Source organism: Manacus vitellinus, unplaced genomic scaffold (genome assembly GCF_001715985.3).
Source record: "Manacus vitellinus isolate BGI_N305 unplaced genomic scaffold, ASM171598v3 scaffold_0_pilon, whole genome shotgun sequence".
Lineage (NCBI taxonomy): Eukaryota > Metazoa > Chordata > Aves > Passeriformes > Pipridae > Manacus > Manacus vitellinus.
Window position 1 is genome coordinate 29,963,135 of NW_021938789.1, and position 19,071 is coordinate 29,982,205.

Genomic DNA, 19,071 nt, shown 5'->3' on the forward strand with positions numbered 1-19,071 from the left:
AATACACCACCAGCGACATTGCTGTTAAACTGCAATTGAGTTTGGGCCATCATATGTTGAAAAGGAGTAATGAGGATGAGCCAAAAGAGTATTTGAAAGAAAAAGTGTAGTTTATATCTATGTCTTCTGGTAGAAGTAAAAGTCACCTTTTTTCATGTTGCCCAGAAGTAATATCTGGTTCATGATCAGCAACTCCTTGAACATAACCAGCCCTGAACACAAAATGGTGAATTACGCTTACAGCAGGCAAGCCTATAGACCTGGAAACTGTCAGAGTGCTATGGTAACGGGTCAAATGGCTTTAAACTATTGCTAAAGGTTTATAACGAAAAGCTGGAACGGCAGGGGCAGAATTAAGAAATTACCTGGTATACATTTTATGATTTCTATAAAGTAAGGCTTTTCACAAGTTTTTCCCTAAAATATTTCGCTGTAGTAGGTTCCAAAACATGCCCTTTGCAGAAACATCTCTGTACCATAGGGCACTTTTGACAAAAACATCCATGTTAACAAGGTGTCAGGTGATGTTGCAAGTGAATCTCATGAGCATAGGTGACAGCCCTTACCCCACAGCCCTGCGAACACACAGCCCCCCAACACCACCACAGCTCAACACCCACACTCCAGCACTGCCAGCAATCTCATCAGTGGGCTGGGGCCCCCCACAAGCAGGCTGGCTGTAACGCGCATCCAGACACACAATAAAAAAGCTGCATCAAAAGAAGTGTGGCCAGCAGGTCAAGGGAGGTAACTCTGCCCCTCTGTTCTGCTCTGGTGAGACCCCACATCAAGTATTGCATCCAGCTCTGGGGTTCCAAACACAGGAAGGACATGGAGCTGTTGGAGCTCGTTCAGAGGAGGGTCACCGAGTTGCTAAGAGGGATGGAGCACCTGTCCTACAAGGCAGGGCTGAGAGAACTGGGATTCTTTAGCCTGGAAAAAGAGGCTTCAGGGTGACCTAACTGCAGCCTTCCAGTACCTTAAGTGAACTTACAGGAATGATGGGGCAAGACTACTTACAAGAGCATGTAGTTACAGGGGGAATGGGCTCAAATTGACATAGAGTAGGTTAAACCTGATGTTAGGAAAAAAGTCATTAGAGGGTGGTAAGGCACTGGAACAGGCTGCCCAGTGAAGGTGCAGATGCCACATCCCTGAAAATGCCCAAGGATGGGTCTCTAAGCAACCTGGTCTAGTTAAAGATATCCCTGCTCATGGTAAGGGCGTTGGAACTAGATGATCTTCAACGTCCCTTCCAACCCAAACCATTCTATGGTTCTATGAAATACAAAATGTATTTTAATCTGCCCTGGACTTCGGTCTTTGCTGGGGCCTTTAAGCCTTCCCTCGCCATGACGGCCGCAGCGCTCCCCGCGGCCGCAGCGCTCCCGCGGCCGCAGCGCTCCCCGCGGCCGGCAGCGCTCCCCGCGGCCGGCAGCGCTCCCGCGGCCGCAGCGCTCCCGCGGAGGCGCAGCGCTCCCGCGGCCGCAGCGCTCCCCGCGGCCGCAGCGCTCCCGCGGCGCAGCGCTCCCGGCGGCCGCAGCGCTCCCCGCGGCCGGGCCCTGCGCGCCTGCGCCGCCGCCGCCGCCTGGTTGGTGTCGGCGCAGCGGGGCCGGGCCAGGCCGGGCCGGGCCGGGCGGTGATGGCGGCGGGGCGCGGCGGGGGTTGGGCGGCCGTCGTGGTCCTGGTCGTCCTGCTCCTCTTGCTCGTCGTGTTGCCGCCACCGGGCGCAGCCTCAGCCGCCGCCCTGCCTGTAGTCATCAACACCTGGGCGTTTAGGACGGCCGCGGAGACAGGTGTCCCGGAGGGGGACTGGGGCGGGTGGGGCGGTGCTGTGCCGCGCCGCTCGCTGCCCTCCTGGTGCGTTCTCTCGCTGTGAGGGACCGCCAGGCGGATTTGGGAGTAGGTGGTGGCAAGAAGGAGCGAGTTGTGACCCTGCTGCCGTCAAGCGGCGCTGGGTGCAGCGGGCCCGGGCTCTGCTCCCCGCCTGCCCTCTCCCGGGTCAGAGAAGCCCCGCTGCCGCAGGGACGGGCAGGCTCTTGGAAAGGGGCTCGGGCGCCGAGGCGCGAGGTTACCCCTCGTATGGGAAGGAGCTTGCCTTTACACTGGTGGTTCCCTGACGCCGAGTCCTGGTGTAGCCTGAGAGCCTGCAAGCAAATGGTTTAACTTTCCGCGCTGGGAAAAAAGGCGTTTAAAAAAAACAAACCAAACAAATCAGTAGAGAGGGGGGTTATGAACTACAGATACGCTAGATTAAGGCATACTTTTGCTAATGTGGTTTGCACTCTTGTGCCTCTTTGCAGTGGTTTTTAAAGGTGCCCTTTTGAGATTCGTTCTTGCTCCCCAAGGATTTAGGTAGTTATGAATATTTTATTTTTTTGAGCTCGGTGTTTTGTGATGTGTTATTGACAGGCAAAGCACATTTTCTTATGGCAATGTAAATTAGTTGTGAGTACTGATTTTAAAAGACTTGCGGGTTATTTTATCGTAGTCAAGTTGTAAATAATGCCTTACTATGGAATTCTTACTTGTGAAATGGGTTACCTATAAAGCCTTGTATAGGTCAGAAATAAAATATACTCGTGAAAACTGCAAGGCCTTTTGCAGCTTCTGAAAGTTTGTGTTAAGGCTACTGACAGTAATAACGGTAATAGGAACTGGAGCAATACTCCTCACACTGAAGTTTGTAATAAAAGACAATCATATGTGGAGTTGGATGCATGGCATTAAGTCTTACTTTTTCCGTGGTGCAGGAAGCTTCATGCAGTTGCATGTGGCATTTGTGATGGTAAGGCTTCTTGGGATGGTTTATTGCTGCAAAAAAGAGCTGTGTGCATTTGCTGCCTCCCCTATGCTGGATCTGTCAGATGATGTAGCACCAGAGCGAGCACAAGGAGGAAGTAGGACAGCAACTATCAGTGCCAGCAAGCTTTTGTGCCTTGGAAAGTTTTGCCTGGGTCCAGCCTTGTGAAATCTCATATGTGCAATGCCTTCAGGCTCAGCATATTCAAACCATGTCGTTTGGCATGTCTGTAATGTCTTACAAAACTGCACCGTGATCTAGATTCTAAAGAAGACTAAGGTTTGGACAGGAGAATGGAGACTAATTTCTTATATACCATTTCCACTTTGGTTTTATGGTTACGTAGTTTCTGATATAGATTTAGATCTTTTTATTCTGCAGCTGGACACTTACTATTCTCATATGAAGCTTTTGAGGGCTGCTTTTTTTTTGGCCTTTTTTTTTTTTCTAAGATGAAAGTTTTATTTCCCCTTCTCTCTCCTCCCAGAAGGCTTTAAACAAGCAGTGATAAAGTAATGATTGGTTCTGGGCACAGAAGGTTGTTTGATGTATAGAAGTTGTGATGGTTGTTAGTAAAAAACAGAAGAAAAGCTTTGTTTCTCAGTCAGAAACACTAAACAAATATGAAAGAAAAACAATATTTAAAAAAGTGACGCTTTACATTCTTTCAGTTATATTTATATTTTGACTTTATTTCATCTGTAAGTTACGGTTTACTTTTGTTTATCCACTTATGTAGTGCATCTGCATTGTGTCCGTCTTTAAAACATTCTTTAAAGTAGTAGTGGAACTGTTTTCCCTGGTGACATTTAATGATTTGTGTTGATTATAGCTTGGAGAGTACTGGAGTCAGGAGGTTCTGAGCTGGATGCTGTTGAGAGAGGCTGTGGGCAGTGTGAGATTGATCAGTGCGATGGGAGCGTGGGATACGGAGGAAGCCCAGATGAAAGTGGAGAAACAACTCTGGACGCAATGATTATGGATGGGTAAGGAAACTACATGGAGGAGAGAATGATCCCTATATTAGCACATTTAAGAGTTGTTACAGGATCTTGTTGCTTTGGGGCTCACTGTGCGACAAGTTATATGTTAACTTGTGGAACTAGGAAAAATACTGACTGGTGGAAGAGTAGGTTATGAATCTTCATATGTAGTGTGGTAATTCAGTTCTAGGTATAGAAGTTGCACAGCAGATGGTTTGTAGCATTGTTAGCTTTCCCTTTATATTCAATCCATAAATATTTCCCTTCTGGAGGAGTTGTCTTCTGTAATTTATTTGCTATTTAAAGCTGTCCTGGTTAAAGAGTAATTGCAAGTGTGTTGTTCATGTTATGAGTTTATGTTACAAAATAGTTATTTTACTGAAAATATTACTGTAGATGGAGTTATTGTTACTTGAGCAACATCTCCATGCCTGTGAAAGGAAACAATATACACAGGAATTTTTTCCCTACTAGTGTGATGCCATCAGTCCATGGCATAGAACAATTAAAGCGTTATGTTAAAGGAGCAAGCTTTTTGATTTAGATGAGAACAGATCTTGTCTAATAAAAAGGTGTGCAATTATTCATGTATTTTTAATAAGTTTTAAATATTTTCTGTTTCCAGCAACACTATGGAAGTTGGGGCTGTTGCGGATCTCAGACGTGTAAAAAATGCAATTGGTGTAGCACGAAAGGTCATTGAATACACTAAACATACATTATTAGTGGGAGAGTCAGGTAATTATTCCTATAACTGTTTCCAAGCCATACCCTTGTCTAAAACACTTCCTGCTAAAATTGCCATGTTTTAATCTTGGTTATATAGGTGGAAGAATTACTTGACAATAAAATCAATTTAGTCAAATAATTCAGAAGTTTTTATTTGCTCATTCTGTGTGTATGAAATAGGTTTATTTTTAGAAGAAAAAAGCATAGTTTTATGGTTTTCCCACTAGCCTAACTGCAAATATTAACTTGTAATCCCAAGGCTTTGCTAATATCACTGATATCTGAGTTTTCAAAGATGATTTATTAAAAGACAGTATGGAAACTGTTAGATGTAAATGTTGCATTTAAAACCATGGAGTAACTTTTTCTAAGGAATGGCAGAATTAATAGACACAGCAGTTACATTTTACTACTTTGGTATATTTTGAGCATGATTATTGCATTTCATAGTTTAAAAATATTAGTGAGAACTTGAATGAAAAAAGTTACATTAGAGGCTCTACTCTTAGGCACAGCAAAAGAGCAGTAGCAAACTGGAGGTTGAGCTTTTTAAATACAGGCTGCTGTTGGTAGAGTAATACCAGTTTCAAAAAGAGATGTAACTTCCAGGGAGGTGTGTGAGTAGTGAGCAAGTTTCTTGGCTCACAGTTAAGGACTTTGAAAATGTACATACCTACTCAGAAGGAAATTTGGAGATAAGTGTGGAAGTTGACATCTGAGCATTAATGGTGATTCAAGTGCTTTGAAATTGATAAGAAAAGATAAAAGGTTCTTGAAGAAATTAGTGTGTACAGAAATAAGTGCAACAGCAGTTTTTTGATGCGATCTTGGGAGGACGCTGTTTGACGTGTTTGAAAAGGGAGACATGCAGATTCTGTTTAATTTGAGAAGAGGACTAAGAGAAATTTCACAGGTGATGCAGAAAAAGAAATTGGCCAGGTGTTAAAAGCAGAGGAAGAAATACTCATAATACTCATTTCCCCATCGTTGTTAGTTACCAAAATATTCTTAAACTTTGATCAGTAGAATTAGCAGAAAAGATAATGAAAGTGAAGAAGCAGAAGAATTAAAGTGCTGATCTAAAATATGTTTTCCAACCTAAGAAATAGCTCTTTGCATAATGGAGGCATGTGGACAAGGTTGTTATGCTGAGTCCCTGCTGCCAGTGAAAACTTCCTCAGAAGAAACTGTCTATCAGTAGTGGCAAAAGAAAGACAGAAAAGCCAAAGATTTATCTGAGTAAAAATTGGAGATGATGTTTAACGTTAGTGAATTAATCAAAGCAGTGGAGAAATTGAGGAAGAATATTTCTTGTGAAGAAATGTATTTTCTGTGGAAATTGGAGCTTGGATAAAAGAAACTGTAGTTGTCGTCATCAGGTGAAGATTGATACATTTGAATCTTAAAAAATGCATGTGAGATAAAGAACAGTTTATTTTCTAAATAAAAATATTTACATTTTTACCAGAAGAGCTAGCTAGAATAGTAAACTCTTTTCATATAAATGCATATAGTCTCTGCAGGCATTTTTTTATTCAAGATACAAAATTGCTGAGATTATTCCTTATTTTTCTCCCAGTAACTAAATGGCACTTTTATTTGAATATACTTAACGATATAATCCAGAGAAGTCTTTGTGCCTCCTAAAATTGCATTTTTATGAGTGGTTGACACTGAAGAGGAGGAGGAAGCAAACTGTGGCATGCATTAATTTTCTAGTCATCTGTTTGTCCTTGATGTGCTCAGATATTATTTCCAGACTTAGTTTTTCCATTTTCTTCTCAGTGATCATGGAGAAGCTAACCACCCTGTAGATCCTTAGGTTCTGCTTCATGGCAGTGGTGTAGCTTTCATTGAACAGATACAGATAACTACACTCACCAATTCTTGCATTGTTAAAAGAGCTGTTTTTTGTCTTAATTCTTTAGGGGTGAGTCTTAGCAAACAATCAATAAAGCACATGTATATCAATGTAGACTGAATGTGGTGAGGGATATTACAAGTGAGGGAAAAAACCCTCTATTTTGGTTATTGTCTGCCAAGAAATTTTCTTGTTTGTCTCTAATAGATAGGGAAGTTTCAGTGTCAGTGTGCCTGACCTTTTTCTCTTTTTTTCCTATCAATATTTAAACCATAATCCAAGTAAAAAGTTCAGAAAGTAAAAACGACCAACTCCGCTTTCTGGAGTAGAAACAATGCTTCAAAAGTTATGAAAGAATTCCTGACAAACATGCACAAGCACAATTTTATCCTAAAAAGAAAAACCAAAAAAACCCTAAACCCTGCCTATTTGTTCTAGAAATGGGAAAATGAATATCTATTTAATTGAAGTTGTCAGTTTTCCTCTGAGTGCTAAGGAACTTTAATTGTGTCAGTTTTTAAGAAAAACTTAGAAAAGCTGTCCAGAAATAATTCAAGGCTTCTCTTAATTCTTGGAGTAGATAAGCTTGTTCAGCTGTATATTATAGTGACGTTATTATCAAGGATTGATAATATAAATTCAGGCATCAGAACCTAGCAACAGTATCTGTTACTGGTTAGTATCAAAGGTATTTTCAGCTAAAAGATGAAAGAACGGTTGATCTTTTTTCTTTTCCCTTTGCCTAACGATAAAAGTTACTCTTAGAAGTGTAGCATTCTTTCATTGCTTGTGTTGGTATTTCTTTTGCTCCCTTGGCTCATACTATATTAATTTTCAAAACAAGCTGTCACTTTTCAAGCTGCAAGGAAGAAGTGTAATATGATGTAAGCTGGTGGATTGCTTTCTTCAAGTATCAGTGTTTTAATGGCAAATGTTGTGCTACTGGGTTACTTACATTTTATAAAAGACTAGCTTTTTAAGGCAAATATATTTGTATCATTTACTTAAATATTTCTGTGACCCATACAGCCCAGACCACTCTTCCTACAGTTTATTTGTGTCCAGTTGATTAACAGAATTGAATTTGTTTCTCTTTCAATGGTAAAACTTATATGTATTAACATAGTTATAGTGAATTGAAGAAATTTGATATTGCCAATGAAGGGAGAGTTTGCTACTGCAGTTGTACATCACTCTAATGGCTGATACTGCTCCCTGAAGGCATATTTCTCGTCTCCATAAAGGATGTAGAATTTCTTGATTTCTAAAAAGCATAACATGAATGCATTATCATAAAATGTATAAATCTGTGAATAAATCAATGTGGTTTTTTTGTTTTGTTCTTGCTTTTCAAGCCTCCCTGTTTGCTGTAAGAATGGGGTTTCCATACGAAGATTTAACAACCCAGAAATCACTTTCACTGTATTCAGAGTGGCTTAATCAAAGCTGTCAGCCAAACTACTGGAAGGTACAGTGCAGTGGTGGCAGTGAAGAGGGGGTTTAGAAAGTCAGTAATGCAGCAATTGCCTCTTCCTTTTAGCTTATATTGAAGTTACACTTGACATGTGAAGAAAAAGAAGTTTTGCATATTAAACAGAAAAGGCTTGGAATTACCAAGCATTTGGTAGACTTGGGAATTGTATGTGTCTAGTTCTTATTTCTTAGATCCTGCTGGTTTTGACCTTGCTGCAGTAGTGTTTTGGTGTAGCAATTATTTTTTTTTCCAGTTCTTAATTGGGACAGGACTTCTCAAGCTAAACACAGCAGTGTGTATTTTTTGATGCATGTATAAATTTCTGAAAGAGAATTTTACAAGAGTAATTAAGGTCTCTAAATACTTAGTTGTGAGGCTTCATGCAGACCTGTGAATACATCAGATTAGTGCAGCTGTCCATTAAATTTGCCTGCTGTGGCGAGGTTGGCTTGGTTGGAGGGGTTTTTTTTGCTTTGGATGTTACAGATTTCTACATGTTTGTACACTGTATTCATTGTTTCTTGAATATGGAATGCTGCATTGCTGAACCAGTTTAATTCAGTTTTGATTTTTTTTAATTTTCAAGATATTTTCAGTTGGGAAAATATCTTGAGTATGATGCTGACTTGACAATAATATCTTGACATTAGTACAACAAACTCATTTTGTCTGGTTGTTTCTTTGACTTGAAAATTTTCTTCATGTCATTGAAGAATGAGCTGACTTTTTTTTTTTTTTGACCACGGGAAAATCTTTAATTTCAACAACATAACTTTCTAGTAGGAAAACCTTTTTACTATATTATACCAGAAATCAGTCTTTAAGCAAAACAATTTGTGGTATTTCAGTACAACTGTATGTTTTAAGTATTGGGCATCCTGTATGGCAGATTATAGGTATTGATTGTAGTATTTTTAAATTTATTGGTATTGAAGTATAATGTATTATTTATGCAAATCAAAAAATATTTACAGAATGTGGTACCAGACTCTTCAAAATCCTGTGGACCATATAAACGGCCTGGAAAAGTAACTTATAAAGAAGAACAGACCGTCTCACAAAGTGTTCAGAACCATGATACTATTGGTAACAACTTTTGGTAACCCTGATGCTGATTTTTTTCTCATTCCTCTACAGATTAAATCATAGTAATTTTAAAGAAAAGTATTTCATATAGTAATTATTTCCTGGTTATAGTGGTTTCAAGATTCTTTTACTTCCGTGTTAGGATGGAGTGCCTAAAAGTAAGATTTGTTTCTCTTTTTTTTCCAGCACTGGCTGCACAGCCACTTGCTTCATATTTGCCCTTAGCTGTTGTTCATCACCCTACTGCTTTTCTCGCAGATACCTTGGCATAATTGCTTGGGCAGCTATGGATGCTTAGAAAACTGATTAAGATTAAAAATAATTATTTTTATCTTGATTATGGTGTTGCTTTCAGAGCAACTTAAAAGGCATTACAGTGGTGGAAGAAATGAGTAAACAGGTAGTCCTGTTGCCAACTAAAAGCAGTGTTTGTCTAACACTCCTGAAATTTTTAGAACAAAGTTTGCTTTCATTTGTCTTCTGTTCTGGCTTTGGACTAAATCAATAAACTTCTCCAGAAATTACTATGCTTAAAACAGGCTAGCAGTAGTAGTCCCAAAAACTTCTAAGAGTTTACTGATTGAGGACTGTTAATTGCTAAGCCTATAAGCTGGTTAAGGAGCAGATCAGACAAAGGAGTAGAGCAGTTACAGATTCATGTCTTTTAAAGCTTTTTACTGTGTAGTCTTGAAACTAGCACTTTTTGGTTTAGTTTGGATTTTCCTCAGTAATGCAGAACTTTTCGCCTGATGGTATTTGCAATACCAAGAATTAAAAAGTTATTTCAAGTGTGAATCTTTTTTCTTTACTTCTAGTGCACGCTGCTAATAACCAATTAATATTCTCCAGAAGTTGGACAACCCCCCAGATTCTCAAATTGATAGCTGGTTTACTTTACTGGGGTAAACAGTCTTTAGTTAGTGCTGGAAAACTCAGAAATCGTGGAGTGTCAGGAGAGGGGAATATGGTAAATACAACTCAAGAACTGATGTATCATTAAGTAGTTGTAAGCTGTTTTGTAGTAAATGACAGTGTTTTGTATTAGCATTTCAAGTTCTCCTACCCCATTGTTTTATATATGAAATGTCTCTGTGACTAGCACATTTTGAGAAGAGTCTTCATTCATAATGCATTTAAGACATTGGAAGGATCTAATGTCCTTCCAGTCTTTTTACATAGGACAGAGAGTCAGTGTCTCTATGCTTTTAGCTTCTACTGGTCAGGAAACTTTTGTGTAAGAAGTAGGTACTGCCTGTTGAGGTCAGAGAACCGGAATTCAGCTCATCACATTCTGCTCCTTGGCTCTCACTTTGTATTGCAGTTTTATGCTAGCAGCAATTTATGCCCTCTCTTGCTCTGTGGAGGTGAATTCTGGCTATATGGAGAAGCAGCTGATCCCAAATCCTGTTCCAAGTGACAATCTAAACTTCTCTTGTATGAGGCAGTGGCTTTCTTATCAGCACAAAATTAGCAAGGGGTAGGCTTATCCATCTAGTCAGTATGTCACCATCTGCCAAATTTAAGCTCATCCTTCTGATTTTTTTTTTTTTAATTTCCTTCAAACACTATTTATAATTTCCTTGGTGCTTGATGTAGTGACACCAGGTAATTTTTCTCTACTGCTTAACATAGATGTATATCAGGAGGCAGTGCTTGGGCAGAAGTAACATACAGCTCTGAACAGTGTGGCACTCACTATTTTACATTCTTTTTTGAGCTCTTGTAATACATCCTAAAAGTTTCCAAATGTCTTTAAAAAGAACATGTTTTCCTTAAGAGTACAACTCTTGTATTTCTGTATATCAGTAATTTGAATAGTCTGTGCATTGTGGTTCTTTTTATAAGCATAGTACTAATTAAATAAATTTTTTAGGAATGTTTCTGAATATGTTTCATCCTGTTGAAAATCTTAGGTATGGTTATAATTGGTGTGAGTGGAACCGTTGTTTCTGGGACATCTACTAATGGTGCAGTCCACAAAATTCCAGGGTTAGTATCTCTGGTTTTACAAAAAAGTTTTTTCTCCACCTTGTTCCTATGTTAAGCTTGCCGTGGTGTTGTAAAACATTAACATTAAGATCACAAAATGGCCTTACTTATTTCTGTGCACTGCCATAAATCCTAATGCTGATTGAGTTGCAAGATGATTTGTGTGTGTTTGAGGGAATGCTTGTTTTTCAGCTGGCTTAATTCACCATACTGGTGAATTAATTAATTAATTAATTAATTAATTAATTAATACACAAACAACTGGCACAGTTTTGAGACAACTTATAAGGCAAGGCACCAGAGACAAATAAGCATTTTGGAGAGGTGCACAGTCTCCAAAGAAATGTACATAAAATCAGAGCCCCAGGCTTGTATTTTATCCTTGAGATACTTTTTTTACCCAGTTAGAATTCTTTTCTGTTAACCAAGTCAGACAACTTCGGGATTTAGCAACAAGTTATTGAACATATTAATGTCCCCAGCTGCTTACTGTTGCCCACAGGCTAAACCTCACTGGCCTAGTTATAGTCAGTATAATAACAAACAGTTGTGCATAGGAGGTGGATTAAGCCTCAGGTCAGTCAGGTTATCACAGATCACTCATATTGGTAGTTTTAAGATAAGACTTCTGACTGCTGTAGAGTGACCTTTTTACCTGTTCTGTTCTCCTGTGGGTTTGACACTAAGTCAGCTGGAGGCAGTAAGGCTGACAAAGTTGGGGTTTTATTTTCCATTGTTCACTACAGCCGTGTTGGAGATTCTCCGATAGCTGGAGCAGGATCTTATGCGGACAGTACAGCTGGAGGAGCTGCAGCCACTGGGGATGGTGACATTATGATGCGCTTCTTACCCAGGTTTGTCCTTAGGGCAGACTTTGCCAGCTTTTTGCAGCAAAATGTAGACTCAGCAAATGAAGTAACTGATTAAAAAGACACTATAACTTGCTGCTGAAGTGGGAGTAGAGGAAGGAGTGGAAGAGGAAAGAACAGCAGCAGTATTAAGTTATTGTTATAATGTGTCTTAAAAGAAGAGACAAATATCTTGATGACAGATCCCTTAATGCTGCCAAGCTGTGAGCAAACAGGCAGAAGGTAATGAGTATATTTCCAACCTATATGCTTTTTAACAGAACTGATTAGCTTTCTCCTCCAGAGTGTTTTATTATGTGGGAAATAAGTATCATAAATTGTAGAGAGGAGGAGGCGTGGGTCTCAGATTATTCAGGTGGGGAGGTGTCACCGCAACAATCCTATGTAATTGCATCTAATTTGAAACTGAAAGAGGTGTTTTAGTGCTATCATCGTGGTTCTATAAACTGTGTAAAATATGGCTGTTTTCATCACTGAGTGTTGAGACTCATCCTTGTGGGTTGGTCTCAGGAATGAGTTATGGAAATCCATGCTGAACATAATGGGCTCTGATGCTTGAAGGACTATATAGAAGCTCAGGTGCTTTTTCTGAAACTCTGGCAGCTAAGAATGCCTGTTAGCTATTGCATATTCACTAATGTCCTCAATGAAATTCAAGCTATTCCAAGCCAGTCTTGAAGTAAATTATCTATCCTGTCATGGCAGATAACAACAGCAGTAGTTAGTTGAGCTGCACCATGAGCTTAGTCAATAAAAACTGATATTACACTTTAGCAGCCTGAAGTATTTGGCTGTAATGCTTAAAAGCATTTTGTGTTAGCTCCAGTGGGTTTTCGAAAACAACTCAGCCTAGATGGTTAATCACTGCTTCCTTGTAGATAAAGATTTTTACTAAATCCATGTTACTTAGATATTCCCACATGGAAACAAAGACTAAAATTGACCTGCCAGAAGTGAAGGAAGTGCCAAATAAAGGGCGAAATTGCTAATATTTGCTGTCTGCCTTCTTTGTGATAGTAATTTCTTACTGAGTTTTTGATTAGTGAAGAGACTCCTGTGAAATATAGCTTTATATTCGGTCAGTTATCTTTCAGATAAGTTGAACTTACTAGATTGTTAGAATAAATCAAAGATAATAGGAAGTCTAAAATGCAAGAGAAGTTCTTTTCTGCAGTACTTTGATAACATCTGTAGGTAAAGCAGTCTGTATATCTCTTAGTGTAGCAGGAGTTGGTGTTGCTACGTGCATCTTTCATCAAAGCAATCTAATGTTGTTTGCTTGTAAGTTATATGTTGTCATTTAATCTTCAGGTTCTGAAAGAAAATGGCAACAAAACTAATTTTTTACCTCTGAGGACATTTTTGAAATGCAACTGATTCATCTCAAGCATTTCCCATATAGTCATTTGTCTAATGGTACTGTAGATAAAAAGAAAGTTCATTTTGATTCTCTTTCATTTAAACTAAGATTTTTTTTTCAACTTAGTTTGCAAAAAATTTAAAAGTGTCTCAAAGTCTTGATCAAAACATTGTACCTTCATATTCATAAAATAAAGAAAACATGTCAGTTTTGGTGTTTTCAGAAACCTAATTTTTTTCTGAAAGATTTTTTTTTAATAGTCACTGAAATCAATAATTTATTAGTAAGGTAATATTGGAGATCAGTTTTCTTCAAAAAGTTTTCTTGACATTAGCCTTTTTGAAAACTCGTGATCACTTCTAATGTCAAACTCAATGAAAAATAGAAGCCACTAACTCTTTAGTTAAAGAATGCAAAGAAGCTGTTAATCTTTTGCTTAGCCTCTTCTGCAAATGATCAGTTATCTCTTGGCTTGGTCCTACCATAGAACAATAGATGGTATAGATGACATCTTGCAATTCCTTTTAGTCTTACTTTTAATGACTTTTTATGTAGAACTTGAGTAATAATTGCCAATACAAGATGGCCTAAAAATTACTTACTGTGTGTTTTCATTATTCAAAGAAACCAAGGTCTCTTCAGTGGTATTTTAAAATATATAACCTGAGTATGGCTAACTGTTTGAGTATGGGGTCGTTTTTTTTTTTTAGTTATCAAGCTGTGGAATATATGAGGATGGGAACAGACCCAACAGTAGCCTGTCAGAAAGTCATTTCCAGAATCCAGAAGTATGCTCCAAAGTTCTTTGGTGCTATCATTTGTGCCAATACAACTGGAAGTTATGGTATGTATTTTGCTTTGCAGGCAAAGGTGCTTAACCCTTACTAGATCACAGAAGTACAAAACTGAAGGTGGATTTTAAAGCAGAAGTCTTTATTCTTTGAGGACTGCAGTAATACTGGCCATTTGTAGTACTAAATGCTGGTTACCAGGGCAGTTATGTCCTAGTGCAAACTAGGGATACTGTAATTTTCCTTTGCATTTTGATGTCTTGGATTTACGCAAAATTCATGGAAGGCTTAGGAACAATCAAAAATATTTATAACCTTGATGTGTTTTCCAGAACTGCGTATGATTAATTTGAAGGTTTTAAAGAATTCTTATGCTTTCCCTAGATGTGGCATAAGGGAGGGAGAACGTGAATGTTAAGCATGGCTTCAAAGCTTTCCAAGAGCAGTCATTGTGCCAGGCATCTCATTAGTGAACTCTTAGATCAGTATGAAGTACAATTTGCTAATCAACATGGATTATTTAGTTAGACTACTTATTGCTGTTCTTTGATCTCTTACTTCCCATAGTTCTGTGTTTAAGAGATTAGTGTTGAAGGAACTCATTAAATTAATCAGGACTGAAAGAGAGAGATATTTTCCTAACTTGCATTACTTTTTTGAATTGTATTATAAGGGCATTAATTGCACTACAGCAGCCAGTAGTACTGTATTTTAACTTAAATACCTTCAAGATGTCTTGGGTTAAACAGATTGTAAAAGAATAATTACACCATTGTAGTAGAATTCGTAACTGGGTCTTTAGATGATAAAATACAATGACAGAGACACTAATCCCAAATGTAGCATGTTATAATTTTTTTTTCTTTCTTTCCTAGGTGCTGCATGTAATAAAATTCCAGGATTCACTCAGTTTCACTTCATGGTTTCTAACCCTTTGCTAGGTCGACCAACTGAGCAAGTAGTAGATTGCATTTAATTTCTTTTGGCCTATTAGCATCTCAGTTTAGAAGAGGAAAGTGCTAAGGTTCCCTAGGAGTTACTTTTTAAAATGGTTGTTTCAAGCATCTGATGGCTTATATGATCTGTTTGTTTTCCTGAGGTCTGAGTAGCTAAAAGTAATGAATAGTAACCATTGAACAGGACCTTTGCTTTGCCATTTAAAAACATATTTGTCAGAAATCTCGAGTAAAGGGCTGGAACTATGACTCTACACAGGAGACTTATTTTGAGACTACTTAATTCTCTTTCTAAGATTTAGTCTAGGTTTTCTTTTCTCTTGAAAATAAAATTGCGTAAAAATGCCGACAAGCAAGGAAAGGGGGTTGAAGAGTAGTGGAGACTATTTCAAAGCCTTAATGAAGAAATAAGAGGCATCTCCTTATGGACCATTCTGTCTTGTTTCACAACAACTGAGAATACATTTGAATAGAGAGAACATGCAAGCATCCCTGGTAGTACAAACCTTCAAGGAATATTGTTTGACTCTGACTGGATGTGAAGACAATTGGAAATCTTCCTGTCACCTGGTTTCTGTAGTGGAAGTTAAGTTATGAATCATAGTCACAGTGATTTCTTTGTCACTAATATGCTGTGCACTTGCCCTTTCCTGTAGCACATTTAGCCCTACAAAGGAGCAGTTGAATACCTAGAGTATGAAAGTTACCTACAGTTTTGGGTTTTGTCACTTTCTGTGTCTAGAGACAAAGGATTCATTTGTAACAGAACTCCAGGATCATGAGGATTGTTCCATAGGTATTTGAAGATCTGTTTGATTATTCTCTTAACTTGGCAGCCTGCTGATCATTTGATTGAATCTGTTAAACTTGAGCTAGGAAAATGTGAAAGGTGGGAGCAAATAAAATGAGTGTGTCTTGTCACTTTAATTATTCTTTGTCTACTTGAATAAAATGATTGGGTAATAAAAGCACACCTTAATGTATCATGTATAAGTAAGTTTGTTTAGATGCTTGTGTACCTTAGAGTGATTTTTCCAAGGTGGTATCTTTAAAAGCTGGAAATAAACCACTCAAACTAGAATAGCTATTTTCAATGGCCTGCTGTTGAAATTCATCAACAAAGTGATTTATTCAGAGGATTCGCTTCTGTCATTGGATCTTCAGAGCATCTTGTAGCACAGAATTCACTGCAGGCCACAATAAGCTTTTATCAAGTGAAGCTCCAAGTGAGTATATCTGTAGTGGTTTAAGATAAGTTTTCTACCTGTCCTACTTACAACCTTCTGCCATGGCTGTTCTATCTTCAGATAACTCAGGCAGTCACGTGCAAATAGATTAATAAAATCCCAGTGATTGTTACATTGAAGATTGCATTGTGGATTATAAACGTAGGAGGTTCAGTACTGGGAGCTGAGCAGTAATGTTTCAAAGTGCTACAGCTGAATCCGCCAGGACTCATTCGTGACAGAGGCTGGGAACATCCATGGCACGCTTTCTAGTGTGCTTATCTCACTGTGCTAGCTAGTGTATGACAGTGGAGGTTATGGGTGCCCTGTAACAGTGTACCTTGAAGTCACTGTTGCAGTGCTAACTCCCCTCCTCTGTGCTGGATGACAGCTGGCTGAATGTGAGCCAGGTGGCCAAGAAGGCCAATGGCATCCTGGCCTGTATCAAAAATAGTGTGGCCAGCAAGACCAGGGAAGTGCTTGTCCCTCTGTGCTCAGCACTGGTGAAGCCACACCTCGAGTGGTGTGTCCAGTTTTGGGCCTTTCACTACAAGAAAGACACTGAGGTGCGTGAGCGTGTATAGATAAGAGCAATGCAGCTGGTGAAGGGTCGAGAGAGTAAGTCATGTGAGGAGTGACTGAGGGAGCTGGGATTGTTTAGCCTGGAGAAAAGGAGGCTCGGGGGAGACCTTCTTGCTCTCTACAGCTACCTGAAAGGAGGTTGTAGCAAGGTAGGGATCAGCCTCTTCTCCCAGGTAACTAGAGACAGGACAAGAGGAAATGGCCTTAAGCTGTGCTAGAAGAGGTTCAGGTTGGACATCTGGAAGAATATTTTCACAGAGGGGGTGCTCAGGCTTTGGAATGGGCTGCCCAGGGAAGTGGTGGAGTAACCACCACAACACTGCAAGTGTTCCATAAATGGCTGGATATGGCACTTAGTGCTACAGTTTAGTTGGCATGGTGGTATTTGGTCAGAGGTTGGACTTGATCTTGGAAGTCTTTTCCAACCTTAATGATTCTGTCTTAATTACTTGTCTCCACAAGATGTAGATACTAATCCATGTGGTTTGACAATGTAGCTTGTTTTGTTATGATGAATTAGTTATAAATGAACAGGTTAATTTTTGTAAATTATTTTGATATATTTTTAATTAGACAGTGTATTATAATATTAAGAATGTACCATTCTGATGTTATGGGCAGAATTCTGAATAAAAAAATAAAATGCCTTAATATTTTGTCTCAAAAATATTTCTTTAAATGTTACTATTGGTGTTCTATTATGCTTAGCAGACACATTAATTTTTTTAAGAAAGATAAATATCAAGTAGAAACTCTTGCCAAAAGTTCGTTCCTCCACGTAAGTTCCATTAAATTTACAACATTGCTTATGTCTGATCTGATGACTGCATTTGCAGATTGCATTAGTCATCATGGAATGTCAGGGTAACTGAACAGGAAAAATGCATCGTGATACTCTGTCACTTTAATTTTTTGGCTTTTTATTGTTTCAAGTTTCAAATGTTTAAGATACTTCTCTATTGAAGGTTCCGTAACTTGAATTCACAAATGTGAATAGTCTCAGTTACAAATGAGCTTTTTGTCAAAAATTGACAGCGTTTTGTAATTTTTTTCCTATTGATTCATTTCTTCTAAAAGAAATTAAATTATATATATATATAGACATTTACAGGTTAGAGTAGTATTTCATAATATTATATGAATCAATCATAATGTTAGATAAGATTGTAATTGCAAAACTGAAGTGAGAAATATAAACTAATTTCTCTCACATAGAATTTTAGGTCCTGGATGTTTTATTGTTTGAAAGTCTGAACAATGTTTGCCTTCATGTTAATTTTCACAGATTCTGTTACCACATTCCTTTTGCTCATGGCCTTCACTTAAATTGTGATATATTTTCTCTGTTGTTTTGTGGACCTTGACAAACTAGATTCTCTTCAGGACTCCTTCTTCTTTGTGGGATAAATAGGGTTTTTCAGCAAGTTGTTTTCATTTGTAACCCAAATTCTCCTGCATGCCTTCCTGCCCCTCATTCCTGCTGCATGCCAAAGTAATTTCATCTGTGACTTAAATTACATTTTAGGATGACTTTTGTTAAGGGTCAGTGTTGCATACTACTGATGCCATTTCACAAAAATTTCAGAAATCACCTCCAGACCAAATAGATACATAGCTTACACTCGCTGCAAACTGCAGCAATTTGTAAAGCATTCTCTGGTCTGTCTAAAACCTTCCCTGTAAAGGTATGCTGCTTTTCCTACCTCCCTCCTCTATAATCAGAAGAATCCTAGTGGTGTTTTTCCTGTTCTGCTGCCATTAATGGTGCTTTATACTTTCTTCAAATGGGGAGTTTGTTTTCTAAATGTTTTCTCTATATTAATTTTGCTTTCTTTGCTATCAGCAGACCTGTCATAACAGCTTTCTTGACACATTCTGACTACACCCATCCAAGTTCAACAGTTGATTAATTTTCTTTCTGAAGTTTATTTCATACATGATTCATACACAGTCTACATGATGTAGACTGTGTTGTATTATTTTGTCAAGTGGTATTTGGCAGAGAGGATCCCAGTTCTGCATGTTTGAATTCTTAAAGGTGGGATAATTACTCAAGCAGTAGCTCCCAGTATCGCCATACTACAGATTTAGAATTACACTTAGCTGGATCATGAATGCTTATTGTTCTTAAGTAGATGCTTAATGGTATATGTGGTTATTTATTAAATACAATCTGACAGGCTATTTGAAAATAAGAATGCTTATGCTTGCTCACAGTACTGCTCCTGCATAGTCTTTGTTATGAGATAAATTCCAAGAAAATTATCGTAGATCATCTGTGAGAATTATAGTTGGATTGGCAGGCTGATACCTAAAGAAGTATAAAGGAACTGAAACTTCTTGTAAATTAATATTTTTATCT

General features: G+C 38.4%; 1 protein-coding gene across 1 annotated transcript; it reads left to right on the plus strand.

The window, feature by feature from the left end:
* The first annotated feature begins 1,630 nt into the window (after positions 1–1,630).
* AGA (aspartylglucosaminidase) lies at positions 1,631–17,360 on the plus strand. Its single transcript, XM_018070637.1, has 9 exons — positions 1,631–1,796; positions 3,636–3,789; positions 4,412–4,524; positions 7,732–7,844; positions 8,825–8,936; positions 10,850–10,925; positions 11,672–11,779; positions 13,865–13,998; positions 14,821–17,360. The coding sequence occupies exons 1-9, from the start codon at positions 1,643–1,645 to the stop codon at positions 14,919–14,921; spliced, it is 1,065 nt and encodes a 354-aa protein (XP_017926126.1). The 5' UTR covers positions 1,631–1,642; the 3' UTR covers positions 14,922–17,360.
* The last annotated feature ends 1,711 nt before the right edge of the window (positions 17,361–19,071 follow it).

What these genes read in the sequence shown, in the direction of transcription:
- AGA (XM_018070637.1), top strand. Translation starts at nt 1,643, where the DNA reads ATGGCGGCGGGGCGCGGCGGGGGTTGGGCGGCCGTCGTGGTCCTGGTC. An exon ending in GACGCAATGATTATGGATGG is followed by an intron (nt 3,790 to 4,411) that starts GTAAGGAAACTA and finishes TTCTGTTTCCAG; the next exon opens with CAACACTATGGAAGTTGGGG. An exon ending in ATGATGCGCTTCTTACCCAG is followed by an intron (nt 11,780 to 13,864) that starts GTTTGTCCTTAG and finishes TTTTTTTTTTAG; the next exon opens with TTATCAAGCTGTGGAATATA.